The following is a 27,521-nucleotide window of genomic DNA, read 5'->3' on the forward strand; positions in this document are numbered from 1 at the left end:
GAAAGCACACCCTGTTTATTTTCTTCATTTTACAAAAGCACACGGTTTTGATGTTAATGTGAGTGTACACAAAAAAAAGAAGACCCTCTATAGTTTATAATCATGTGTTGATTTTATTTATATGACCAAAAATGACGGAGTATTTTAAGTCTATGTTGCTGCTATGTGGAAAAAAAACAGCAAAACGCGCCGGCGCGTTTCTCGACCCCAGAGAGTTAAAAAGGAGTAAAATAGAGATAATTTTTACTTTCTTTTATGATTTAGTATGAGAATCTGAACGATTATGATGGTCTGCATCCAGATACAAGGAGAGGATAGAAGAAAAGTAGTGAAGAGGAGAGAAAAGATGGAGTGAAGTGAAGGGAAGGACTGAAGAGAAGAGTTGAAGGAGTGAAGAGGAGAGAAGAAATGAAGGAGTGAAGAGGAGAAAAGAAATGAAGGAGTGAAGAGGAGAGAAGAGATGAAGGAGTGAAGAGAAGTGTATTGAAGAGAAGAGATGGAGTTAAGAGGAGAGATGAAGGAGTGAAGAGAAGAGTTGAAGGAGAGAAGAGATGAAGGAGTGAAGGGAAGAGATGAAGGAGTGAAGAGGAGAGATGAAAGAGTGAAGAGGAGTGATAAAGGAGTGAAGAGAAGAGTTGAAGGAGTGAAGAGAAGAGATGAAGGAGTGAAGGGAAGAGAAGAGATGGAGTGAAGAGAAGAGATGAAGGAGAAGGAAAGAAGAGATGAAGGAGTGAAGAGAAGAGATGGAGTGAAGAGGAGAGAAGAGATGAAGGAGTGGAGAGAAGAGATGGAGTGAAGAGGAGAGAAGAGAAGGAGTTTAGAGCAGAGATGAGAAAGAGAATAGGAGAGATGGAGTTAAGAGGAGAAAAAAGATGAAGGAGTGAAGAGAAGTTGAAGGAGTGAAGAGAAGAGATGAAGGAGTGAAGGGAATGAAGAAGAGTTGAAGGAGTGAAGAGAAGAGATGAAGGAGTGAAGGGAAAAGAAGAGATGAAGGAGTGAAGAGAAGAGAAGAATGAGTGAAGAGGAGAAGAGATGGAGTGAAGAGGAGAGAAGAGATGAAGGAGTGAAGAGGAGAGAAGAAATGAAGGAGTAAAGAGGAGAGAAGAGATGAAGGAGTGAAGAGAAGAGGAGAGATGAGAAAGAGAATAGGAGATGGAGTTAAGAGGAGAGAAAAGATGAAGGAGTGAAGAGAAGAGTTGAAGGAGTGAAGGGAAGAGATGAAGGAGTGAAGGGAAGAGATGGAGTGAAGAGAAGAGTTGAATGAGTGAAGAGGAGAGACGAGATGGAGTGAAGAGGAGAGAAGAGATGAAGGAGTGAAGAGAAGAGATGAATGAGTGAAGAGGAGAGAAGAGATGAAGGAGTGAAGAGGAGAGAAGATATGAAGGAGTGAAGAGAAGAGATGGAGTGAAGAGAAGAGATGAAGGAGTGAAGAGCAGAGCAGAGATGAAGGAGTGAAGAGAAGAGTTGAAGGAGTGAAGAGAAGAAATGAAGGATTGAAGAGAAGAGATGAAGGAGTGAATAGTAGGGAGGTTAAGTGACTTTTGACTTCAAGTCATGATGCAAAGGTCCCCTTTGGTATGGAAATACCTTAGGGCCATAGAAATAATTTTATCCTAAGACACAAGTGAGATCACATTTTGTATCTTATATATGCACATTTTTTAAAAATGGCCACCGACCATACTTGAGAGGCCCATATCTTTGCTTCTGTTATAGCTATAATGACAAATTTGGTATCAACGGGTACATTTTTGTGGTCAAGGAGTCCAATAAAATAGTTTCCAAGACTAAAAAACAATAATGTTGTCCTTAACATGACAATTGGAGGTGAAGTATGCAAATTCTTATTAAAAAACGCATGCGAAACACACAGTCCATTCACAACTTAATAATTTCTTCGTTTAGGTCTGCTTCGCATGCGCCCTTTACAGCACTGGCCGAAGACGCGGGTCCTGCGTCGAGCATGGGCATCCGGTCGTTTACGTCTCATGGTAACTCAGAACTGTGTCACAGCTCTGGAGCCCTGGAAGGCGGTCGACTGGTATCAGACAGGTGTAAACCTGGGAGTAATCTTTAAACTGATGGTGGTTTCAACAGACGCCTCCAATTCGGCCTGGGGCGCCCTCTATAAGGGCAGACCGACTTTTGGCCTGTGGTCAAGCCAAGAAAAGAGCTTGCACATAAACTGTCTAGAGATGAAGGCGGTCGAGAACGCCTTGCGGTTCTTCCTTCCCCTTCTAAAGGGCCACCATGTCCTTGTCCTTGGCTTCCTACATAAATCGCCAGGGCAGTCTGAGATCACGGAACCTTCATGCATGGGCAGAACGCAACCTTGTATGGGGTCAGCGCAACCTACTCTCGCTGAGAGCGGCGCATGTGCCAGGCAATCTTAATGTGCGTCCAGACAGGCTGTCCAGGGACAACGTTCCCCCAGGGGAATGGTCCCTCTACCCTCAGACAGTTCAGCTGTTGTGGGACACCTTTGGCACAGCAGAAGTCGACCTCTTTGCATCTCAAGACAACGCTCAGTGTCCAATATGCTTCACAAAGAACAAGGACGCGCTGGCCCATCACTGGCCCAGCCGCCCTCTCTATGCTTACCACAGGTAATCAAGCGTATAAGGGAGAACGGTTCCTGTGTACTTCTAGTAGCTCCGTTCTGGCCAAACCAAGCTTGGTTTCCGGAGCGGATGCAGCTTCAGAGCTTGCCTCCGTGGCCTGTCCCGTTGAGGAGAGATCTCCTCTCATAGGCCAGGGGTACGATTTGGCGCCCACGACCCAAGCTATGGGCTCTGCATGTGTGGGCTATCAACGGGTACCCGTCAGTCTCCCCGACGGAGTGTTAAACACGATTACGCAAGCTAGAGCGCCCTCTACTAGACGGCTTTGTGCTTCCAAGTGGTCAGTGTTCTCAGGTTGGTGCTCAGCTCGCAGCCTGGATCCACAAGATTGTGGGGTGTCGGAGGTTCTCTCCTTCCTACAGGAGCTCTTGGATAAGAGTAGATCCCCATCCATGCTCAAGGTATATGTGGCGGCTATTGCTGCGTTTGTCAAACATTCGCATGGCCAGTCACTGTGTAGGAACGACCTTGTAGTCCGCTTCCTCAGGGGAGCTAGAAGGATGAACCCTCCTCGCCCCCCCTCGGACCTTTCCTTGGTCCTGGAGGCCATGAAGGGTGCCCCTTTCGAACCTCTACCGTCTGTGGACCTTAAGTATCTCTCATTGAAAACAGCCTTTCTGGTGACTATCGCCTCAGTCAAGCTGGTGGGTGACTTACACGCACTTTCTGTTAGCGCGTCGTGCCTTGAGTTTGGGCCTAATGACTCCAAGGTCATCCTCAAACCAAGACATGATTATGTCCCCAAAGTACTTGCCACTCCTTTCAGAGCACAAGTCTCTGTGGATCTGACAGCGAGTCTGACATTCTCTCGTCACAGGCGATTTTTGAGATTCGCCTTCGAGGGCCAGGCATATCAATACACAATCCTACCGTTCGCCCTGTCCCTGGCATCCTGTATATTATGATGTGCATGGACGCTGCTCTCGCGCCCCTGAATTTTCAGGGCATACAAGCTTTGAACTATTTGGACGATTGGCTGATTCTAGCTCGATCTCATTCAGAGCTCATAGAACACAGGAGCATATTACTCAAACACCTCAAGAATCTTGGTCTCACAGTCAATTGGTTCGGAGTTCGCTGTCCCCCAGCCAGGATATATCCTTTCTGGGCACAGAGCTGAACTCGCTGTCAATGACAGCGCGACTATCGCCAGAGCGCATTCTGAACATTGCGACACTATAGTCACGCTCAAGAGATTTCAGAAAATGCTGGGCCTCATGGCCTCATCATCATCAGTACTCTAGCTGGGTGTGCTTCGCATGCGCCGACCGCAGTGGTGGCTGAAAGCACGAGTGCCGTCTCGAGCTTGGGCCTCCGATCTGTTTCACCTCAGGGTCAATCAGAAATACGTCGCAGCTCTGAAACCTTGGAAGGCGACCGACTGGTACTGGAACCACCGCCTCTTCAATCTGACATTCTCTCTTCGGATCTGACAGCGAGTCTGACGTGAATCTCCTTTGCCTGGTTAGGGCCCTTAGAATTTACGTGGAACGTTCGGCTGCTTTCAGACGGTCAGGACAGCTATTTGTTTCGTTTGGTGGCCGATCTAAAGGTCTAGCTGCCCATTTTTATATCCCCATATCATATGAACTCAGGGCGCTCGCTCTTGGGTCAGTGTTGTGGTAGATTTAGCACGCACGGCATCTTAAATTGGATTCCCGTAGCGTAAGCTAGCTTACGCAACATGAGAGTACTCTCGTAAGAGAATGTCACGGTTACTAATGTAACCTCAGTTCTCTCTAGAAGAGGGAATGAGTGTTGCGTAACCCTGCCGTGCTTGTGCTACCATCTGGTTTCGCTTCAGTCGATGAAAACCAAGGAGCATCTTATCGAGCTCTGGCTTATATAGGCATAAGCCACGCCCATTCGCCCACACGCCCACTCATTGGTGCTTACGTCACGTGCAGTGCCTCGATAGGTTGCAGCAGTTGCCGCATAGCATCCAATAGGCGCGCAAGCTGCCTCGCCTAGGTCTGCTAGCTGCAGCAAGTGTGTTTTAAATTAATAAAAATTATAAGGATAATTTTAGGCTTCAGTATTCTCGAGAAAAGAGGTTTTCACTCATAGGTTTTTTTTTCCATAGTCAACTAGCTAGCTATTTATTAGTTATCTAACATTAAAAACATTTTTCTATTTAATGAGAAAATCATACTAACCTCAAAGTGTTAACCTGTCACCTCTGACCTTCAACAGCTGTCACAGCTCCTGGTGCAGATGGGATGTGTTGTTGCAGGAACTGATATACTATAGGCTACTCCTGACTGGTCGAAATCCCATGCTACTTAGGACAAATGTAATGTACAGAAGTAGCGGCACTGCTTAAATACAAAATTAAAGTTTTTGAATGAAAAGATAAGTTAAGTCACTCTGATGACAATTTTTATGTGAAATGTGCATATTTAACCCCAATTGTCATGGTATGGGGAAAATTATTTTTTTTTTAAACTTGAAACCAATTTTATTGGATTCCTTGACCCCAAAAATGTACACTTTGACACCAAATTTGTCATTATAGCGATAACAGAAGCAAAGATATGGGCTCTAGAGTATTTTCGGCGCATTGGCGGACATTTTTGAAAAAAACATGTTTATTTCTGATACAAAGTGTGATCTCACTTGTGTCTTAGGATAAATTGATTTGTATGACCCTAAGGTACTTCCATATCAAAGGAGACCTTTGCATCATGACTTGAAGTCAAAGGTCTATTTTTTGGGCTTAACCTCCCTACTAGAAGGGAATGAAGAAGAGTTGAAGGATTGAAGAGAAGAGATGAAGGAGTGAAAAGAAGAGTTGAATGAGTGAAGAGGAGAGAAGAGATGAAGGAGTGAAGAGGAGAGAAGAGATGAAGGAGTGAAGAGTAGCGAAGAGATGAAGTGAAGAGGAGAGAAGAGATGAAGGAGTGAAGAGAAGAGATGAAGGAGTGAAGGGAAAAGAAGAGATGAAGGAGTGAATAGAAGAGTTAAATGAGTGAAGAGGAGAGAAGAGATGAAGGAGTGAAGAGGAGAGAAGAGACGAAGGAGTGACGAGGAGAGAAGAGAAGGAGTAAAGAGGAGAGAAGAGATGAAGGAGTGAAGAGAAGAGATGAAGGAGTGAAGAGAAGAGTTGAAGGAGTGAAGAGAAGAGATGAAGGAGTGAAGGGAAGAGTTGAAGGAGTGAAGAGAAGAGATGAAGGAGTGAAGAGAAGAGATGAATGAGAGAAGAGGAGAGAAGAGATGAATGAGTGAAGAGGAGAGAAGAGATGAAGGAGTGAAGAGAAGAGATGAAGGAGTGAAGGGAAAAGAAGAGATGACGGAGTGAAGAGAAGAGTTGAATGAGTGAAGAGGAGAGAAGAGATGAAGGAGTGAAGAGGAGAGAAGAGTTTAAGGAGTGAAGAGAAGATATGAAGGAGTGAGGTGAAGAGTTGAAGGAGTGAAGAGAAGATATGAAGGAGTGAAAAGGAGAGAAAAGACGAAGGAGTGAAGAGAAGAGATGAAGGAGTGAAGAGAAGAGATGAAGGAGTGAAGAGAAGAGTTGAAGGAGTGAACAGAAGAGATGAAGGAGTGAAGAGAAGAGATGAAGGAGCGAAGAGAAGAGATGAATGAGTGAAGAGGAAAGAGATGAAGGAGTGAAGAGGAGAGAAGAGATGGAGGAGTGAAGAGAAGGGATGAAGGAGTGAAGAGAAGAGTTGAAGGAGTGAAGAGAAGAGATGAAGGAGTGAAAGGAAGAGTTGAAGGAGTGAAGAGAAGAGATGAATGAGTGAAGAGGAGAGAAGAGATGAAGGAGTGAAGAAGAGAGAAGAGATGAAGGAGTGAAGAGAAGAGATGAAGGAGTGAAGAGAAGAGATGGAGTGAAGAGAAGAGATGAAGGAGTGAAGAGAAGAGTTGAAGGAGTGAAGAGAAGAGATGAAGGAGTGAAGAGAAGAGATGGAGTGAAGAGAAGAGTTGAAGGAGTGAAGAGAAGAGATGAAGGAGTGACGAGAAGAGTTGAAGGAGTGAAGAGAAGAGATGAAGGAGTGAAGAGAAGAGATGAAGGAGTGAAGAGAAGAGATGAAGGAGTGAAGAGAAGAGATGAAGGAGTGAAGAGGAGAGAAGAGATGAAGGAGTGAAGAGAAGAGATGAAGGAGTGAAGAGAAGAGATGAAGGAGTGAAGAGAAGAGATGAAGGAGTGAAGAGAAGAGATGAATGAGTGAAGAGTAGAGAAGAGATGAAGGAGTGAACAGGAGAGAAGAGTTGAAGGAGTGAAGAGAAGAGATGAAGGAGTGAAGAGAAGAGATGAAGGAGTGAAGAGGAGAGAAGAGATGAAGGAGTGAAGAGAAGAGATGAAGGAGTGAAGAGGAGAGAAGAGATGAAGGAGTGAAGAGGAGAGAAGAGATGAAGGAGTGAAGAGAAGAGATGAAGGAGTGAAGAGAAGAGATGAAGGAGTGAAGAGAAGAGTTGAAGGAGTGAAGAGAAGAGATGAATGAGTGAAGAGGAGAGAAGAGATGGAGCAAACAGGAGAGAAGAGATGAATGACTGAAGAGAAGAGTTGAAGGAGTGAAGGGAAGAGATGAAAGAGTGAAGAGAAGAGTTGAAGGAGTGAAGAGAATAGATGAATGAGAGAAGAGGAGAGAAGAGATGAAGGAGTGAAGAGGAGAGAAGAGCTGGAGGAGTGAAGAGAAGAGATGAAGGAGTGAAGAGAAGAGTTGAAGGAGTGAAGAGAAGAGATGAAGGAGTGAAAAGAAGAGTTGAAGGAGTGAAGAGAAGAGATGAATGAGTGAAGAGGAGAGAAGAGATGAAGGAGTCAAGAGGAGAGAAGAGATGAAGAAGTGAAGAGAAGAGATGAAAGAGTGAAGAGGAGAGAAGAGATGAAGGAGTGAAGAGGAGAGAAGAGATGAAGGAGTGAAGAGAAGAGATGAAGGAGTGAAGAGAAGAGAAGAGAGGAAGGAGTGAAGAGGAGAGAAGAGATGGAGAGGAGAGAAGAGGAGTGAAGAGAAGAGAAGATATGAAGGGGTGAAGAGAAGAGATGGAGGAGTGAAGAGAAGAGATTAAGGAGTGAAGAGAAAAGTTGAAGGAGTGAAGAGAAGAGATGAAGAAGTGAAGTGAAGAGTTGAAGGAGTGAAGAGAAGAGATGAAGGAGTGAAGAGAAGAGATGAATGAGTGAAGAGGAGAGAAGAGATGAAGGAGTGAAGAGAAGAGATGAGTGAAGAGAAGAGATGAAGGAGTGAAGAGAAGAGATGAATGAATGAAGAGGAGAGAAGAGATGAAGGAGTGAAGAGGAGAGAAGAGATGGAGAGGAGAGAAGAGAAGAGGAGAGGAGTGAAGAGGAGAGAAGATATGAAGGGTTGAAGAGAAGAGATGGAGGAGTGAAGAGAAGAGATGAAGGAGTGAAGAGAAGAGTTGAAGGAGTGAAGAGAAGAGATGGAGGAGTGAAGAGAAGAGTTGAAGGAGTGAAGAGAAGAGATGAAGGTGTGAAGAGAAGAGTTGAAGGAGTGAAGAGAAGAGATGAAGGAATAAAGAGAAGAGATGAAGGAGTGAAGAGAATAGATGAATGAGTGAAGAGGAGAGAAGAGATGAAGGAGTGAAGAGGAGAGAAGAGATGAAGGAGTGAAGAGAAGAGAAGAGATGGAGTGAACAGGAGAGAAGAGTTGAAGGAGTGAAGAGAATAGATGAATGAGTGAAGAGGAGAGAAGAGATGAAGGAGTGAAGAGGAGAGAAGAGATGGAGGAGTGAAGAGAAGAGATGAAGGAGTGAAGAGAAGAGATGAAGGAGTGAAGAGAAGAGTTGAAGGAGTGAAGAGAAGAGATGAAGGAGTGAAAAGAAGAGTTGAAGGAGTGAAGAGAAGAGATGAATGAGTGAAGAGGAGAGAAGAGATGAAGGAGTCAAGAGGAGAGAAGAGATGAAGGAGTGAAGAGAAGAGATGAAAGAGTGAAGAGGAGAGAAGAGATGAAGGAGTGAAGAGGAGAGAAGAGATGAAGGAGTGAAGAGAAGAGAAGAGAGGAAGGAGTGAAGAGGAGAGAAGAGATGGAGAGGAGAGAAGAGGAGTGAAGAGAAGAGAAGATATGAAGGGGTGAAGAGAAGAGATGGAGGAGTGAAGAGAAGAGATTAAGGAGTGAAGAGAAAAGTTGAAGGAGTGAAGAGAAGAGAAGTGAAGAGTTGAAGGAGTGAAGAGAAGAGATGAAGGAGTGAAGAGAAGAGATGAATGAGTGAAGATAAGAAATGAAGGTGTGATAAAGAAAAGTTGAAGGAGTGAAGAGAAGAGATGAAGGAATGAAGAGAAGAGATGAAGGAGTGAAGGAAGGGTTGAAGGAGTGAAGAGAAGAGATGAAGGAGTGAAGAGGAGAGAAGAGATGGAGAGGAGAAAAAAGAAGAGGAGTGAAGATCTGAATGAGTGAAGAGGAGAGAAGAGATGAAGGAGTGAAGAGGAGAGAAGAGATGAAGGAGTGAAGAGAAGAGATGAAGGAGTGAAGAGGAGAGAAGAGATGAAGGAGTGAAGAGAAGAGTTGAAGGAGTGAAGAGAAGAGTTGAAGGTGTGAAGAGAAGAGTTGAAGGAGTGAAGAGAAGAGATGAAGGAATGAAGAGAAGAGATGAAGGAGTGAAGAGAATAGATGAATGAGTGAAGAGGAGAGAAGAGATGAATGAGTGAAGAGGAGAGATGAAGGAGTGAAGAGGAGAGAAGAGATGAAGGAGTGAAGAGGAGAGAAGAGATGAAGGAGTGAACAGGAGAGAAGAGTTGAAGGAGTGAAGAGAAGAGATGAAGGAGTGAAGAGGAGAGAAGAGATGAAGGAGTGAACAGGAGAGAAGAGTTGAAGGAGTGAAGAGAAGAGATGAAGGAGTGAAGAGAAGAGTTGAAGGAGTGAAGAGAGAGATGGAGTGAAGAGAAGAGTTGAAGGAGTGAAGAGGAGAGAAGAGATGAAGGAGCGAACAGGAGAGAAGAGATGGATGAGTGAAGAGAAGAGATGAATGAGTGAAGAGAAGAGATGAAAGAGTGAAGAGAAGAGATGAAGGAGTGAAGAGAAGAGTTGAAGGAGTGAAGAGAATAGATGAATGAGTGAAGAGGAGATAAGAGATGAAGGAGTGAAGAGGAAAGAAGAGATGGAGGAGTGAAGAGAAGAAGGAGTGAAGAAAAGAGTTGAAGGAGTGAAGAGAAGAGATGAAGGAGTGAAAAGAAGAGTTGAAGGAGTGAAGAGAAGAGATGAATGAGTGAAGAGGAGAGAAGAGATGAAGGAGTCAAGAGGAGAGAAGAGATGAAAGGAGTCAAGAGAAGAGATGGAGGAGTGAAGAGAAGAGATGAAGGAGTGAAGAGACGAGTTGAAGGAGTGAAGAGAGAGAGATGATGAGTGAAGTGAAGAGTTGAAGGAGTGAAGAGAAGAGATGAAGGAGTGAAGAGAAGAGATTTATGAGTGAAGAGGGAGAAGAGAAAGAGGAGTGAAGAGAAGAGATGAGTGAAGAGAAGAGATGAAGGAGTGAAGAGAAGAGATGAATGAATGAAGAGGAGAGAAGAGATGAAGGAGTGAAGAGGAGAGAAGAGATGAAGGAGTGAAGAGAAGAGATGGAGTGAAGAGGAGAGAAGAGATGAAGGAGTGAAGAGGAGAGAAGAGATGGAGAGGAGAGAAGAGAAGAGGAGTGAAGAGGAGAGAAGATATGAAGGGGTGAAGAGAAGAGATGGAGGAGTGAAGAGAAGAGATGAAGGAGTGAAGAGAAGAGTTGAAGGAGTGAAGAGAAGAGATGAAGGAGTGAAGAGAAGAGTTGAAGGAGTGAAGAGAAGAGATGAAGGAGTGAAGAGAAGAGTTGAAGGAGTGAAGAGAAGAGATGAAGGTGTGATAAAGAAAAGTTGAATGAGTGAAGAGAAGAGATGAAGGAATGAAGAGAAGAGATAAAGGAGTGAAGAGAAGGGTTGAAGGAGTGAAGAGAAGAGATGAAGGAGTGAAGAGGAGAGAAGAGATGAAGGAGTGAAGAGAGAGATGAAGGAGTGAAGAGGAGAGAAGAGAAGAAGGAGTGAAGAGGAGAGAAGAGATGAAGGAGTGAAGAGAAGAGATGGAGTGAAGAGAAGATATGAAGGGGTGAAGAGAAAGATGGAGGAGTGAAGAGAAGAGATGAAGGAGTGAAGAGAAGAGTTGAAGGAGTGAAGAGAAGAGATGAAGGAGTGAAGAGAAGAGTTGAAGGAGTGAAGAGAAGAGATGAAGGAGTGAAGAGAAGAGTTGAAGGAGTGAAAGAAGAGTTGAAGGAGTGAAGAGAAGAGATGAAGGAGTGAAGAGGAGAGAAGAGATGAAGGAGTGAAGAGAAGAGATGAAGGAGTGAAGAGGAGAGAAGAGATGAAGGAGTGGAGAGGAGAGAAGAGATGAAGGAGTGAAGAGAAGAGATGAAGGAGTGAAGAGAAGAGTTGAAGGAGTGAAGAGAAGAGATGAAGGAGTGAAGAGAAGAGTTGAAGGAGTGAAGAGAAGAGACGAAGGAGTGAAGAGGAGAGAAGAGATGAAGGAGTGAACAGGAGAGAAGAGTTGAAGGAGTGAAGAGAAGAGATGAAGGAGTGAAGAGAAGAGTTGAAGGAGTGAAGAGAAGAGATGGATTGAAGAGAAGAGTTGAAGGAGTGAAGAGAAGAGATGAATGAGTGAAGAGGAGAGAAGAGATGAAGGAGCGAACAGGAGAGAAGAGATGGAGGAGTGAAGAGAAGTGATGAATGAGTGAAGAGAAGAGTTGAAGGAGTGAAGAGAAGAGATGAGGGAGTGAAGAGAAGAGTTGAAGGAGTGAAGAGAATAGATGAATGAGTGAAGAGGAGAGAAGAGATGAAGGAGTGAAGAGGAGAGAAGAGATGAAGGAGTGAAGAGAAGAGATGAAGGAGTGAAGAGGAGAGAAGAGAAGAAGGAGTGAAGAGGAGAGAAGAGAAGAAGGAGTGAAGAGGAGAGAAGAGATGAAGGAGTGAAGAGAAGAGTTGAAGGAGTGAAGAGAAGAGATGGAGTGAAGAGAAGAGTTGAAGGAGTGAAGAGAAGAGATGAATGAGTGAAGAGGAGAGAAGAGATGAAGGAGTGAAGAGAAGAGATGAGTGAAGAGAAGAGATGAAGGAGTGAAGAGAAGAGATGAATGAATGAAGAGGAGAGAAGAGATGAAGGAGTGAAGAGGAGAGAAGAGATGAAGGAGTGAAGAGAAGAGATGAAGGAGTGAAGAGGAGAGAAGAGATGAAGGAGTGAAGAGGAGAGAAGAGATGGACTGGAGAGAAGAGAAGAGGAGTGAAGAGGAGAGAAGATATGAAGGGGTGAAGAGAAGAGATAGAGGAGTGAAGAGAAGAGATGAAGGAGTGAAGAGAAGAGTTGAAGGAGTGAAGAGAAGAGATGAGGGAGTGAAGAGAAGAGTTGAAGGAGTGAAGAGAAGAGATGAAGGAGTGAAGAGAAGAGTTGAAGGAGTGAAGATAAGAGATGAAGGTGTGATAATGAAAAGTTGAAGGAGTGAAGAGAAGAGATGAAGGAATGAAGAGAAGAGATGAAGGAGTGAAGAGAAGGGTTGAAGGAGTGAAGAGAAGAGATGAAGGAGTGAAGAGGAGAGAAGAGATGGAGAGGAGAAAAAAGAAGAGGAGTGAAGATCTGAATGAGTGAAGAGGAGAGAAGAGATGAAGGAGTGAAGAGAAGAGATGAAGGAGTGAAGAGGAGAGAAGAGATGAAGGAGTGAAGAGAAGAGTTGAAGGAGTGAAGAGAAGAGTTGAAGGTGTGAAGAGAAGAGTTGAAGGAGTGAAGAGAAGAGATGAAGGAATGAAGAGAAGAGATGAAGGAGTGAAGAGAATAGATGAATGAGTGAAGAGGAGAGAAGAGATGAAGGAGTGAAGAGGAGAGAAGAGATGAAGGAGTGAAGAGAAGAGATGAAGGAGTGAAGAGGAGAGAAGAGATGAAGGAGTGAAGAGGAGAGAAGAGATGAAGGAGTGAACAGGAGAGAAGAGTTGAAGGAGTGAAGAGAAGAGATGAAGGAGTGAAGAGGAGAGAAGAGATGAAGGAGTGAACAGGAGAGAAGAGTTGAAGGAGTGAAGAGAAGAGATGAAGGAGTGAAGAGAAGAGTTGAAGGAGTGAAGAGAAGAGATGGAGTGAAGAGAAGAGTTGAAGGAGTGAAGAGGAGAGAAGAGATGAAGGAGCGAACAGGAGAGAAGAGATGGAGGAGTGAAGAGAAGAGATGAATGAGTGAAGAGAAGAGATGAAAGAGTGAAGAGAAGAGATGAAGGAGTGAAGAGAAGAGTTGAAGGAGTGAAGAGAATAGATGAATGAGTGAAGAGGAGAGAAGAGATGAAGGAGTGAAGAGGAAAGAAGAGATGGAGGAGTGAAGAGAAGAAGGAGTGAAGAAAAGAGTTGAAGGAGTGAAGAGAAGAGTTGAAGGAGTGAAGAGAAGAGATGAATGAGTGAAGAGGAGAGAAGAGATGAAGGAGTCAAGAGGAGAGAAGAGATGAAGGAGTGAAGAGAAGAGATGGAGGAGTGAAGAGGAGAGAAGAGATGAAGGAGTGAAGAGGAGAGAAGAGATGGACTGGAGAGAAGAGAAGAGGAGTGAAGAGGAGAGAAGATATGAAGGGGTGAAGAGAAGAGATAGAGGAGTGAAGAGAAGAGATGAAGGAGTGAAGAGAAGAGTTGAAGGAGTGAAGAGAAGAGATGAAGGAGTGAAGAGAAGAGATGAAGGTGTGATAATGAAAAGTTGAAGGAGTGAAGAGAAGAGATGAAGGAATGAAGAGAAGAGATGAAGGAGTGAAGAGAAGGGTTGAAGGAGTGAAGAGAAGAGATGAAGGAGTGAAGAGGAGAGAAGAGATGGAGAGGAGAAAAAATAAGAGGAGTGAAGATCTGAATGAGTGAAGAGGAGAGAAGAGATGAAGGAGTGAAGAGAAGAGATGAAGGAGTGAAGAGGAGAGAAGAGATGAAGGAGTGAAGAGAAGAGTTGAAGGAGTGAAGAGAAGAGTTGAAGGTGTGAAGAGAAGAGTTGAAGGAGTGAAGAGAAGAGATGAAGGAATGAAAAGAAGAGATGAAGGAGTGAAGAGAATAGATGAATGAGTGAAGAGGAGAGAAGAGATGAAGGAGTGAAGAGGAGAGAAGAGATGAAGGAGTGAAGAGAAGAGATGAAGGAGTGAAGAGGAGAGAAGAGATGAAGGAGTGAAGAGGAGAGAAGAGATGAAGGAGTGAACAGGAGAGAAGAGTTGAAGGAGTGAAGAGAAGAGATGAAGGAGTGAAGAGGAGAGAAGAGATGAAGGAGTGAACAGGAGAGAAGAGTTGAAGGAGTGAAGAGAAGAGATGAAGGAGTGAAGAGAAGAGTTGAAGGAGTGAAGAGAAGAGATGGAGTGAAGAGAAGGGTTGAAGGAGTGAAGAGGAGAGAAGAGATGAAGGAGCGAAGAGGAGAGAAGAGATGGAGGAGTGAAGAGAAGAGATGAATGAGTGAAGAGAAGAGATGAAAGAGTGAAGAGAAGAGATGAAGGAGTGAAGAGAAGAGTTGAAGGAGTGAAGAGAATAGATGAATGAGTGAAGAGGAGAGAAGAGATGAAGGAGTGAAGAGGAAAGAAGAGATGGAGGAGTGAAGAGAAGAAGGAGTGAAGAAAAGAGTTGAAGGAGTGAAGAGAAGAGTTGAAGGAGTGAAGAGAAGAGATGAATGAGTGAAGAGGAGAGAAGAGATGAAGGAGTCAAGAGGAGAGAAGAGATGAAGGAGTGAAGAGAAGAGATGGAGGAGTGAAGAGAAGAGATGAAGGAGTGAAGAGAAGAGTTGAAGGAGTGAAGAGGAGATGAAGGAGTGAAGTGAAGAGTTGAAGGAGTGAAGAGAAGAGATGAAGGAGTGAAGAGAAGAGATTTATGAGTGAAGAGGAGAGAAGAGATGAAGGAGTGAAGAGAAGAGATGAGTGAAGAGAAGAGATGAAGGAGTGAAGAGAAGAGATGAATGAATGAAGAGGAGAGAAGAGATGAAGGAGTGAAGAGAAGAGATGAATGAATGAAGAGGAGAGAAGAGATGAAGGAGTGAAGAGGAGAGAAGAGATGAAGGAGTGAAGAGAAGAGATGGAGTGAAGAGGAGAGAAGAGATGAAGGAGTGAAGAGGAGAGAAGAGATGGAGAGGAGAGAAGAGAAGAGGAGTGAAGAGGAGAGAAGATATGAAGGGGTGAAGAGAAGAGATGGAGGAGTGAAGAGAAGAGATGAAGGAGTGAAGAGAAGAGTTGAAGGAGTGAAGAGAAGAGATGAAGGAGTGAAGAGAAGAGTTGAAGGAGTGAAGAGAAGAGATGAAGGAGTGAAGAGAAGAGTTGAAGGAGTGAAGAGAAGAGATGAAGGTGTGATAAAGAAAAGTTGAAGGAGTGAAGAGAAGAGATGAAGGAATGAAGAGAAGAGATGAAGGAGTGAAGAGAAGGGTTGAAGGAGTGAAGAGAAGAGATGAAGGAGTGAAGAGGAGAGAAGAGATGGAGAGGAGAAAAAAGAAGAGGAGTGAAGATCTGAATGAGTGAAGAGGAGAGAAGAGATGAAGGAGTGAAGAGGAGATAAGAGATGAAGGAGTGAAGAGAAGAGATGAAGGAGTGAAGAGGAGAGAAGAGAAGAAGGAGTGAAGAGGAGAGAAGAGATGAAGGAGTGAAGAGAAGAGATGGAGTGAAGAGAAGATATGAAGGGGTGAAGAGAAAAGATGGAGGAGTGAAGAGAAGAGATGAAGGAGTGAAGAGAAGAGTTGAAGGAGTGAAGAGAAGAGATGAAGGAGTGAAAAGAAGAGTTGAAGGAGTGAAGAGAAGAGATGAAGGAGTGAAGAGAAGAGTTGAAGGAGTGAAGAGAAGAGTTGAAGGAGTGAAGAGAAGAGATGAAGGAGTGAAGAGGAGAGAAGAGATGAAGGAGTGAAGAGAAGAGATGAAGGAGTGAAGAGGAGAGAAGAGATGAAGGAGTGGAGAGGAGAGAAGAGATGAAGGAGTGAAGAGAAGAGATGAAGGAGTGAAGAGAAGAGATGAAGGAGTGAAGAGAAGAGATGAAGGAGTGAAGAGAAGAGTTGAAGGAGTGAAGAGAAGAGACGAAGGAGTGAAGAGGAGAGAAGAGATGAAGGAGTGAACAGGAGAGAAGAGTTGAAGGAGTGAAGAGAAGAGATGAAGGAGTGAAGAGAAGAGTTGAAGGAGTGAAGAGAAGAGATGGATTGAAGAGAAGAGTTGAAGGAGTGAAGAGAAGAGATGAATGAGTGAAGAGGAGAGAAGAGATGAAGGAGCGAACAGGAGAGAAGAGATGGAGGAGTGAAGAGAAGAGATGAATGAGTGAAGAGAAGAGTTGAAGGAGTGAAGAGAAGAGATGAAGGAGTGAAGAGAAGAGTTGAAGGAGTGAAGAGAATAGATGAATGAGTGAAGAGGAGAGAAGAGATGAAGGAGTGAAGAGGAGAGAAGAGATGAAGGAGTGAAGAGAAGAGATGAAGGAGTGAAGAGGAGAGAAGAGAAGAAGGAGTGAAGAGGAGAGAAGAGATGAAGGAGTGAAGAGAAGAGATGGAGTGAAGAGAAGAGTTGAAGGAGTGAAGAGAAGAGATGGAGTGAAGAGAAGAGTTGAAGGAGTGAAGAGAAGAGATGAATGAGTGAAGAGGAGAGAAGAGATGAAGGAGTGAACAGGAGAGAAGAGATGGAGGAGTGAAGAGAAGAGATGAATGAGTGAAGAGAAGAGTTGAAGGAGTGAAGAGAAGAGATGAAGGAGTGAAGAGAAGAGTTGAAGGAGTGAAGAGAATAGATGAAGGAGTGAAGAGGAGAGAAGAGATGAAGGAGTGAAGAGGAAAGAAGAGATGGAGGAGTGAAGAGAAGAGATGGAGTGAAGAAAAGAGTTGAAGGAGTGAAGAGAAGAGATGAAGGAGTGAAAAGAAGAGTTGAAGGAGTGAAGAGAAGAGATGAATGAGTGAAGAGGAGAGAAGAGATGAAGGAGTCAAGAGGAGAGAAGAGATGAAGGAGTGAAGAGAAGAGATGAAGGAGTGAAGAGAAGAGATGAAGGAGTGAAGAGGAGAGAAGAGATGAAGGAGTGAAGAGAAGAGATGAAGGAGTGAAGAGAAGAGATGAAGGAGTGAAGAGATGGAGAGGAGAGAAGAGAAGAGGAGTGAAGAGGAGAGAAGGCATGAAGGGGTGAAGAGAAGAGATGGAGGAGTGACGAGAAGAGATGAAGGAGTGAAGAGAAGAGTTGAAGGAGTGAATAGAAGAGATAAAGGAATGAAGAGAAGAGTTGAAGGAGTGAAGAGAAGAGATGAAGGAGTGAAGAGAAGAGATGAATGAGAGAAGAGGAGAGAAGAGATGAAGGAGTGAAGAGGAGAGAAGAGATGAAGGAGTGAAGAGAAGAGATGGAGTGAAGAGAGGAGATGAAGGAGTGAAGAGAAGAGATGAAGGAGTGAAGAGAAGAGATAAATGAATGAAGAGGAGAGAAGAGATGAAGGAGTGAAGAGGAGAGAAGAGATGAAGGAGTGAAGAGGAGAAGAGATGGAGAGGAGAGAAGAGAAGAGGAGTGAAGATATGAAGGGGTGAAGAGAAGAGATGGAGGAGTGAAGAGAAGAGTTGAAGGAGTGAAGAGAAGAGATGAAGGAGTGAAGAGAAGAGTTGAAGGAGTGAAGAGAAGAGATGAATGAGTGAAGAGGAGAGAATGGATGAAGGAGTGAAGAGGAGAGAAGAGATGAAGGAGTGAAGAGAAGAGATGGAGAGGAGAGAAGAGAAGAGGAGTGAAGAGGAGAGAAGATATGAAGGGGTGAAGAGAAGAGATGGAGGAGTGAAGAGAAGAGATGAAGGAGTGAAGAGAAGAGTTGAAGGAGTGAAGAGAAGAGATGAAGGAGTGAAGAGAAGAGTTGAAGGAGTGAAGAGAAGAGATGAAGGAGTGAAGAGAAGAGATGAATGAGTGAAGAGGAGATAAGAGATGAAGGAGTGAAGAGGAGAGAAGAGAAGAGATGAAGGAGTGAAGAGAAGAGATGAATGAATGAAGAGGAGAGAAGAGATGAAGGAGTGAAGAGGAGAGAAGAGATGAAGGAGTGAAGAGGAGAGAAGAGATGGAGAGGAGAGAAGAGAAGAGGAGTGAAGAGGAGAGAAGATATGAAGGGGTGAAGAGAAGAGATGGAGGAGTGAAGAGAAGAGATGAAGGAGTGAAGAGAAGAGTTGAAGGAGTGAAGAGAAGAGATGAAGGAGTGAAGAGAAGAGTTGAAGGAGTGAAGAGAAGAGATGAAGATGTAGTATCAATATTTAGAAAACTGTCAAAATCACAAATTCATTATAAGATGAAAATAGTAATAATTTTTGGGAAAAGGGCAAAATTACAATATGAGGTGAAAGTAGAAATATTAATAAGTCTTATGCTAATAGAGTTGTATCAATTTCAAAATAGTCAAGATGACAAAAAAGTCCATAAGAGATGAAAGCAGTAATATTTCGATAAGTCAATTATGTCATATTACAATAATAAAGAATGAACAATGTTATATATTTTAAAAATAAAGTCAAAATAACAGTCATTATTAGATCAAATCAAAGTCATTAAGAGAATAAAATAGTAATTGTCTGAGAAAAAATTAAAATATGATGACAATAAGGTCATATAATTACTAGATCGAAGTAGTAAAATGTTTAGAATGAAGTAAAAAATACAAGAATAAAAATCATACAAGTCATATTAATTATGTGAATCTTTCAAATTCCCATCATACCTTGCTTGGCATAAACACTTTCTACAGGCCAAACTCTGATTTTAACATGGCAGTAAAACACGCCATGAAAGGATCATTGAATCAGTCTCAAGACTGCAAGAAAACACGGCTTGTCTTTCTCCCACTGAGGAAAACACACATTCTTCACGTACTGCATACATGCTTTCATTCATATTTTTTTGCATACTGTGTGTATGACATCATTGAGAGAGATATATTTCCCTGCTGGGAGACGCAGTCTTTCCACACACACAGACACAGACACAGACACAGACACAGACACAGACACACACACAGACACACACACAGACACACACACAGACACAGACACACACACAGACACACACACACACCTCACTGGATTGCCCGCCAAACGAGCAAACGAAGGGATTGTGCTCTTCAGAACGAGAGAGGATCCTGTGGGATGACGGGTGAGTGTGTGCAGACGGACGACACTGAATCTGTTATCCTTCATTCTGATGGAGGATTTCACACACACCACAGACCCAGAAAACACTTCAACTGACGCGACTGTCAGGAGAAACTCTATCGTATCCTATTTCAGTTAAAGGGATAGTTCATCCGAAAACAAAATGAACATGTAAAGAATGTAAACACATACATGTGCAAAATATCATGTTCTTCCTCAGTGTTTCTGTCTCGTTTTCAAGCACAAATATCTAAACATTCTTAAATCAAGATACATTTACTAAAGAAGGAGCATGACTTTTTTGAGGTTTTAAACAAGCTTCTCCCCCCTGAACTGTATATAAATTCTATTCTATTCTTTTTATTTTTTAAATATTTTTAAATTGTGCAAAAAATAAAAAATCATAAAGAGATGTAGGCGGAAAGCATGTGAGGAGTAAAGGCCCGTTCACACAGAGGACGATAACTATAATAATAACATTAGAGTTATAAAAATCATTCTAAGTATGATAACGGCACAGAGAAACGATATCATTGGAATAACTTTCAGAATATTTTTTTTTCCCAGCTGATAAAACATTGACAGCCAATCAGAATCCGTCCTGCTTTAAAAAGTGCTCCAGCATTTAAAGAGACAGACGACAAAACTGCAGCGCTTATAATAACCAGAACTATATTGTTATAGTTGTTATAGAACTGTTATAGTTCTATAGTTATGGTTCTTGGTGTAAATGCTGATATAGTTATGGTTCTTGGTGTGACGCTGATATAGTTATTGTTATAGTTATGGTTCTTGGTGTGAATGCTGATATAGTTATTGTTATAGTTATGTTTCTTGGTGTGACGCTGATATAGTTATTGTTATAGTTATGGTTCTTGGTGTGAATGCTGATATAGTTATGGTTGTAATTATGGTTCTTGGTGTGACGCTGATATAGGTATGGTTATAATTATGGTTCTTGGTGTGACGCTGACATAGTAATGGTTATAATTATGGTTCTTGGTGTGACGCTGATATAATTATGGTAATAATTATGGTTCTTGGTGTGATGCTGATATAGTATTGGTTATAATTATGGTTCTTGGTGTGACGCTGATATAGTTATGGTTATAGTTATGGTTCTTGGTGTGACGCTGATATAGTTATGGTTATAGTTATGGTTCTTGGTGTGACGCTGATATACTTATGGTTATAGTTATGGTTCTTGGTGTGAATGCTGATATAGTTATGGTTATAGTTATGGTTCTTGGTGTGAATGCTGATATAGTTATGGTTATAGTTATGGTTCTTGGTGTGACGCTGATATAGTTATTGTTATAGTTATGGTTCTTGGTGTGACACTGATATAGTTATTTTTATAGTTATGATTCTTGGTGTGACGCTGATATGGTTATAGTTATGGTTCTTGGTGTGAATGCTGATATAGTTATTGTTATAGTTATGGTTCTTGGTGTAATGCTGATATAGTTATGATTATAGTTATGGTTCTTGGTGTGAATCCTGATATAGTTATTGTTATAATTATGGTTATTGGTGTGACGCTGATATAGTTATTGTTATAGTTATGGGTCTTGGTGTGACGCTGATATAGTTATGGTTATAATTATGGTTCTTGGTGTGACGCTGATATAGTTATGGTTATAATTATGGTTCTTGGTGTGACGCTGATATAGTTATTGTTATAGTTATGGTTCTTGTTGTGAATGCTGATATAGTTATGGTTATAGTAATGGTTCTTGGTGTGAATGCTGATAAAGTTATTGTTATAGTTATGGTTCTTGGTGTGACGCTGATATAGTTATGGTTATAGTTATGGTTCTTGATGTGACGCTGATATAGTTATGGTTATAGTTATGGTTCTTGGTGTGACACTGAAATAGTTATGGTTATAGTTATGGTTCTTGGTGTGAATGCTGATATAGTTATGGTTATAGTTATGGTTCTTGGTGTGACGCTGATTTAGTTATTGTTATAGTTATGGGTCTTGGTGTGACGCTGATATAGTTATGGTTATAGTCATGGGTCTTGGTGTGAATGCTGATATAGTTATTGTTATAGTTATGGTTCTTGGTGTGACGCTGATATAGTTATGGTTATAGTTATGGTTCTTGATGTGACGCTGATATAGTTATGGTTATAGTTATGGTTCTTGGTGTGACACTGAAATAGGTATGGTTATAGTTATGGTTCTTGGTGTGAATGCTGATATAGTTATGGTTATAGTTATGGTTCTTGGTGTGATGCTGATATAGTTATTGTTATAGTTATGGTTCTTGCTGTGAATGCTGATATAGTTATTGTTATAGTTATGGTTCTTGGTGTGACGCTGATATAGTTATGGTTATAGTTATGGTTCTTGGTGTGAATGCTGATATAGTTATCGTTATAGTTATGGTTCTTGGTGTGACGCTGATATAGTTATGGTTATAGTTATGGTTCTTGGTGTGACGCTGATACAGTTATGGTTATAGTTATGGTTCTTGGTGTGACACTGATATAGTTATGGTTATAGTTATGGTTCTTGGTGTGAATGCTGATATAGTTATTGTTATAATTATGGTTCTTGGTGTGAATGCTGATATAGTTATGGTTATAATTATAGTTCTTGTTGTGAATGCTGAAATAGTTATTGTTATAGTTATGGGTCTTGGTGTGACGCTGATATAGTTATGGTTATAGTCATGGGTCTTGGTGTGAATGCTGATATAGTTATTGTTATAGTTATGGTTCTTGGTGTGACGCTGATATAGTTATGGTTATAGTTATGGTTCTTGATGTGACGCTGATATAGTTATGGTTATAGTTTTGGTTCTTGGTGTGACGCTGATATAGTTATGGTTATAGTTATGGTTCTTGGTGTGAATGCTGATATAGTTATGGTTATAGTTATGGTTCTTGGTGTGACGCTGATATAGTTATTGTTATAGTTATGGTTCTTGCTGTGAATGCTGATATAGTTATTGTTATAGTTATGGTTCTTGGTGTGACGCTGATATAGTTATGGTTATAGTTATGGTTCTTGGTGTGAATGCTGATATAGTTATCGTTATAGTTATGGTTCTTGGTGTGACGCTGATATAGTTATGGTTATAGTTATGGTTCTTGGTGTGACGCTGATACAGTTATGGTTATAGTTATGGTTCTTGGTGTGACACTGATATAGTTATGGTTATAGTTATGGTTCTTGGTGTGAATGCTGATATAGTTATTGTTATAATTATGGTTCTTGGTGTGAATGCTGATATAGTTATGGTTATAATTATAGTTCTTGTTGTGAATGCTGAAATAGTTATTGTTATAGTTATGGTTCTTGTTGTGAATGCTGATATAGTTATTGTTATAGTTATGGTTCTTGGTGTGAATGCTGATATAGTCATGGTTATAATTATGGTTCTTGGTGTGAATGCTGATATAGTTATGGTTATAATTATGGTTCTTGGTGTGAATGCTGATATAGTTATCGTTATAGTTATGGTTCTTGGTGTGAATGCTGATATAGTTATGGTTATAGTTATGGTTCTTGGTGTGATGCTGATATAGTTATCGTTATAGTTATGGTTTTTGTTGTGAATGCTGATATAGTTATTGTTATAGTTATGGGTCTTGTTGTGAATGCTGATATAGTTATTGTTATAGTTATGGTTCTTGGTGTGAATGCTGATATAGTTCTGGTTATAATTATGGTTCTTGGTGTGACGCTGATAGAGTTATCGTTATAGTTATGGTTTTTGGTGTGAATGCTGATATAGTTATGGTTATTGTTATGGTTCTTGGTGTGATGCTGATATAGTTATGGTTATAGTTATGGTTCTTGGTGTGAGGCTGATATAGTTATTGTTATAGTTATGGTTCTTGGTGTGAATGCTGATATAGTTATGGTTATAGTTATGGTTCTTGTTGTGAATGCTGATATAGTTATTGTTATAGTTATGGTTCTTGGTGTGAATGCTGATATAGTTATGGTTATAATTATGGTTCTTGGTGTGACGCTGACATGGTTATGGTTATAGTTATGGTTTTTGGTGTGACGCTGATATAGTTATGGTTATAATTATGGTTCTTGTGGTGAATGCTGATATAGTTATTGTTAGTTATGGTTCTTGTTGTGAATGCTGATATAGTTATTGTTATAGTTATGGTTCTTGGTGTGAATGCTGATATAGTTATGGTTATAATTATGGTTCTTGGTGTGAATGCTGATATAGTTATCGTTATAGTTATGGTTCTTGGTGTAACGCTGACAGTTATGGTTATAGTTATGGTTTTTGGTGTGACGCTGATATAGTTATGGTTATAGTTATGGTTCTTGGTGTGAATGTTGATAGCGTTCTAGGAGTGACGCTGATATAGTTATTGTTATAGTTACGGTTCTTGGTGTGACGCTGATATGGTTATGGTTATAGTTATGGTTCTTGGTGTGAATGCTGATATAGTTATCGTTATAGTTATGGTTCTTGGAGTGACGCTGATAGAGTTATGTTTATAGTTATGGTTCTTGGTGTGACGCTGATATAGTTATCGTTATAGTTATGGTTCTTGGTGTGAATGCTGATATAGTTATCATTAAAGTTATGGTTCTTGGTGTGACGCTGATAGAGTTATTGTTATAGTTATGGTTCTTGGTGTGAATACGGATATAGTTATTGTTATAGTTATGGTTCTTGGTGTGACGCTGATATAGTTATTGTTATAGTTATGGTTCTTGGTGTTACGCTGATATAGTTATTGTTATAGTTATGGTTCTTGGTGTGAAAGTGGATATAGTTATAGTTATGGTTCTTGGTGTGACGCTGATATAGTTATGGTTATAGTTATGGTTCTTGGTGTGACGCTGATATAGTTATTGTTATAGTTATGGTTCTTGGTGTGAATGCTGATATAGTTATTGTTATAGTTATGGTTCTTGGTGTGACGCTGATATAGTTATGGTTAAAATTATGGTTCTTAGTGTGACGCTGATATAGTTATGGTTATAGTTATGGTTCTTGGTGTGAATGCTGATATAGTTATTGTTATAACTATGGTTTTTGGTGTGTCACTGATATAGTTATGGTTATAGTTATGGTTCTTGGTGTGACGCTGATATAGTTATGGTTATAGTTATGGTTCCTGGTGTGACGCTGATATAGTTATGGTTATAGTAATGGTTCTTGGTGTGACGCTGATATAGTTATGGTTATAGTTATGGTTCTTGGTGTGACGCTAATATAGTTATTGTTATAGTTATGGTTCTTGGTGTGAATGCTGATATAGTTATTGTTATAGTTATGGTTCTTGGTGTGATGCTAATATAGTTATGGTTATAGTTATGGTTCTTGGTGTGATGCTGATATAGTTATTGTTATAGCTATGGTTCTTGGTGTGAATGCTGATATAGTTATTGTTATAATTATGGTTCTTGGTGTGAATGCTGATATAGTTATTGTTATAGTTATGGTTCTTGGTGTGAATGCTGATATAGTTATTGTTATAGTTATGGTTCTTGGTGTGATGCTGATATAGTTATGGTTATAGTTATGGTTCTTGGTGTGACGCTGATATGGTTATGGTTATAGTTATGGTTCTTGGTGTGACGCTGATATAGTTATCGTTATAGTTATGGTTCTTGGTGTGAATGCTGATATAGTTATCGTTATAGTTATGGTTCTTGGAGTGACGCTGATAGAGTTATGTTTATAGTTATGGTTCTTGGTGTGACGCTGATATAGTTATCGTTATAGTTATGGTTCTTGGTGTGAATGCTGATATAGTTATCGTTATAGTTATGGTTCTTGGAGTGACGCTGATAGAGTTATGTTTATAGTTATGGTTCTTGGTGTGACGCTGATATAGTTATCGTTATAGTTATGGTTCTTGGTGTGACGCTGATATAGTTATTGTTATAGTTATGGTTCTTGGTGTGACGCTGATAGAGTTATGGTTATAGTTATGGTTCTTGGTGTGAATACGGATATAGTTATTGTTATAGTTATGGTTCTTGGTGTGACGCTGATATAGTTATTGTTATAGTTATGGTTCTTGGTGTGACGCTGATATAGTTATGGTTATAGTTATGGTTCTTGGTGTGACGCTGATATAGTTATGGTTATAGTAATGGTTCTTGGTGTGACGCTGATATAGTTATGGTTATAGTTATGGTTCTTGGTGTGACGCTGATATAGTTATTGTTATAGTTTTGGTTCTTGGTGTGAATGCTGATATAGTTATTGTTATAGTTATGGTTCTTGGTGTGATGCTGATATAGTTATGGTTATAGTTATAGTTCTTGGTGTGACGCTGATATAGTTATTGTTATAGTTATGGTTCTTGGTGTGACGCTGATATAGTTATTGTTATAGTTATGGTTCTTGGTGTGAATGCTGATATAGTTATTGTTATAGTTATGGTTCTTGGTGTGATGCTGATATAGTTATGGTTATAGTTATGGTTCTTGGTGTGACGCTGATATAGTTATTGTTATAGTTATGGTTCTTGGTGTGAATGCTGATATAGTTATTGTTATAGTTATGGTTCTTGGTGTGACGCTGATATAGTTATGGTTATAGTTATGGTTCTTGGTGTGAATGCTGATATAGTTATTGTTATAACTATGGTTCTTGGTGTGAATGCTGATATAGTTATGGTTATAGTTATGGTTCTTGGTGTGAATGCTGATATAGTTATGGTTATAGTTATGGTTCTTGGTGTGAACGGGCCTTCAGTCTCTGTAAAGGGAAGTTTTTACCTTCTCCAGATCAGCAATCCGACTCCGAGAGTAAGTAACATGATGAGGGCAGCCAGAGAAACCACCACGATGATCACTACTGGACTCTGTTCACTAGAGGCCAGAGCCACTGCGCACACACACACACACACACACACACACACACACACACACACACACACACACACACACACACACACACAAAGACAAAAAGAAGATTGTGTTAGTATTCATGATGGCACAGGTCATTATCAGAACTCTAAAAGCACTAGAGCTTGACAAGAAGATTGATCTTTGATCTCATTCCTTATTTATTTTGATAGGATCCTAATGGGAATACATTTTTGGGAGTTAAAAAGTTGCAACTTTCCTCCGGATGTTACCACTCCATCCATCTGGACACAGAGACACTATTTACAGTTACTAAAACACTTTGACTTTCAAATGAACAGATGATCCCTAGTTGTGCATCAGTAAATAATGGAGGAAAAGCCTATTTATGGTAATTTATTTTAAAAGTCAAACCCTGAAGGAAGATTTAAGAAAAGTAACGTTTTTTACACTCTTTGTTTGGTGATATTTCATTATCATTGAAACTCAACAAATGAAATATCACCCACAAGTAATGTTTTGTAATTTATAAAAATTTATCTTTCATTTTTTTGTGAAAGTGAGCCTTAATTTATTTGTTTATATAAATGTATATGTTAAATAAATACTTTACTCGGGTCGATATTGTGTAATGTTTCTGAAAGAATCTCTTCTGCTTATTTATTTGATCAAAAATACAGTAAATAAAGTGAAATATTATTCCAATGTAAATCAGCTGTTTTCTATGTGAATATATAGTAAAGTGTAATTTATTCCTGTGATCAAAGCTGAATTTTCAGCATCATTACTCCAGACTTCAGTGTCACATGATCCTTCAGAAATCACTATAATATGATGATTTGATGCTCAAGAAACATTTATGATTATTATCAGTGTTGAAAACAGTTCAGATTTTTGTAGAAACTGTCATAGATTTTATTTTTCAGGATTATTTGATGAATAGAAAGTTCAAAAGAAGAGCATTTATTTTAAATAAAAAAATTACTTCATAAAAAATCTTACTGAACCAAAACTATTAAAAAGTTAGTGTATATGAAATATAAGTCCTATTTCTTTTAGTTTTATTCAAATGTATGCTATGAGTACCGATCACAAATACATATTTATTTTTCTTTTCTGAATGTTAAACACACTAACTACAAAAAATATAAAAAATATTTAAAATTTATTGTAAAATTAGCAGTACTATTTATAACACTAATAACACACAAAAAACATACTCTATCTTAAGTTACTCCATAACATCCACTTAAGGCTAGCATACAAGTTTGATTCTGAAAAGATCTGATTAACCATTTTCAACCTAGCAAAGGATTTTGCATTTGTGAAAAACTCCAAGCTGTCAGGAGCAAAAGCAGAGGACCTGGAAAGAGACTCATTCAGTCCAAATGGTTTTCCAGCAGGCAGCAAACAGGCCAGCTTTGTCCTGCATAATCTAAAGCTGTTCAAATAGTAGTTTGCACGCAAAAAATAAAGGAGCAGGACGAGGTCACATGTGCGTTTCCTTTCGAAGTGTTCATTCAATATGAATGCGTGCTCTTTAATTAAAGATGACAGCAAGCATTTGCACTTTGCAATGCCATTGTTTCACAGTAAAGCCAGCATGTTTTGTGTACTAACATTAAACACACACTCACGTTCTCCCAGCGTCTGAAGCTCCAGTGGTGAACTGAACAACCCGTAGTCCAGCGGAGGAGGAGAAGAGGAGGATGAAGAGGAAGAAGAGGAGGAAGAGGAGAGAGGAGAGGAAGAGGAGGATGAAGAGGAGGAGGAGAGAGGAGATGAAGAGAGAGAAGCGCGCACTGGGCTGGAGCAGGTGCGGATTAGGAACACGTAAGTGGTTCCCGGTTTCAGGTTGTTGACGCTGATTCTGGTGGCGGCCGTCTTCACCGTGGAGTAACTCTGATCCTTCTGGTCCTGAAGGAACAATAACCGCCAATCAGTTCATGAAATTATAAACATTTATAGATTTATACCCCAGAATTTTCACTGCGGCGATGATGCTTTTAGTCCAATGACGAGAGAGAGCGTCACAGGCGGGAAAGGATAAAAGCACATCTGGTCTGACTTAGCTTCTGTGCCTCAGCAA

At 40.7% G+C, this 27,521-nt stretch overlaps 1 protein-coding gene across 2 annotated transcripts in view; it reads right to left on the bottom strand.

The window, feature by feature from the left end:
- Window positions 1-27,521, bottom strand: part of epha10 (EPH receptor A10) — a 220,522-nt gene that overhangs the window by 31,706 nt on the left and 161,295 nt on the right. For both annotated transcript variants that reach the window (XM_077232540.1, XM_077232541.1), the window contains exons 7-8: window positions 27,070-27,349; window positions 25,343-25,451 (exon numbers count right to left, since the gene is read on the bottom strand). In XM_077232540.1, coding sequence (XP_077088655.1) covers window positions 25,343-25,451; window positions 27,070-27,349 — 389 coding nt within the window. The remainder of the gene's footprint in view (window positions 1-25,342; window positions 25,452-27,069; window positions 27,350-27,521) is intronic.

Source organism: Siphateles boraxobius, unplaced genomic scaffold (assembly GCF_051911475.1).
Source record: "Siphateles boraxobius isolate OS27281-9 unplaced genomic scaffold, OSU_SipBor_1 173, whole genome shotgun sequence".
In the NCBI taxonomy this organism is placed as follows: domain Eukaryota; kingdom Metazoa; phylum Chordata; class Actinopteri; order Cypriniformes; family Leuciscidae; genus Siphateles; species Siphateles boraxobius.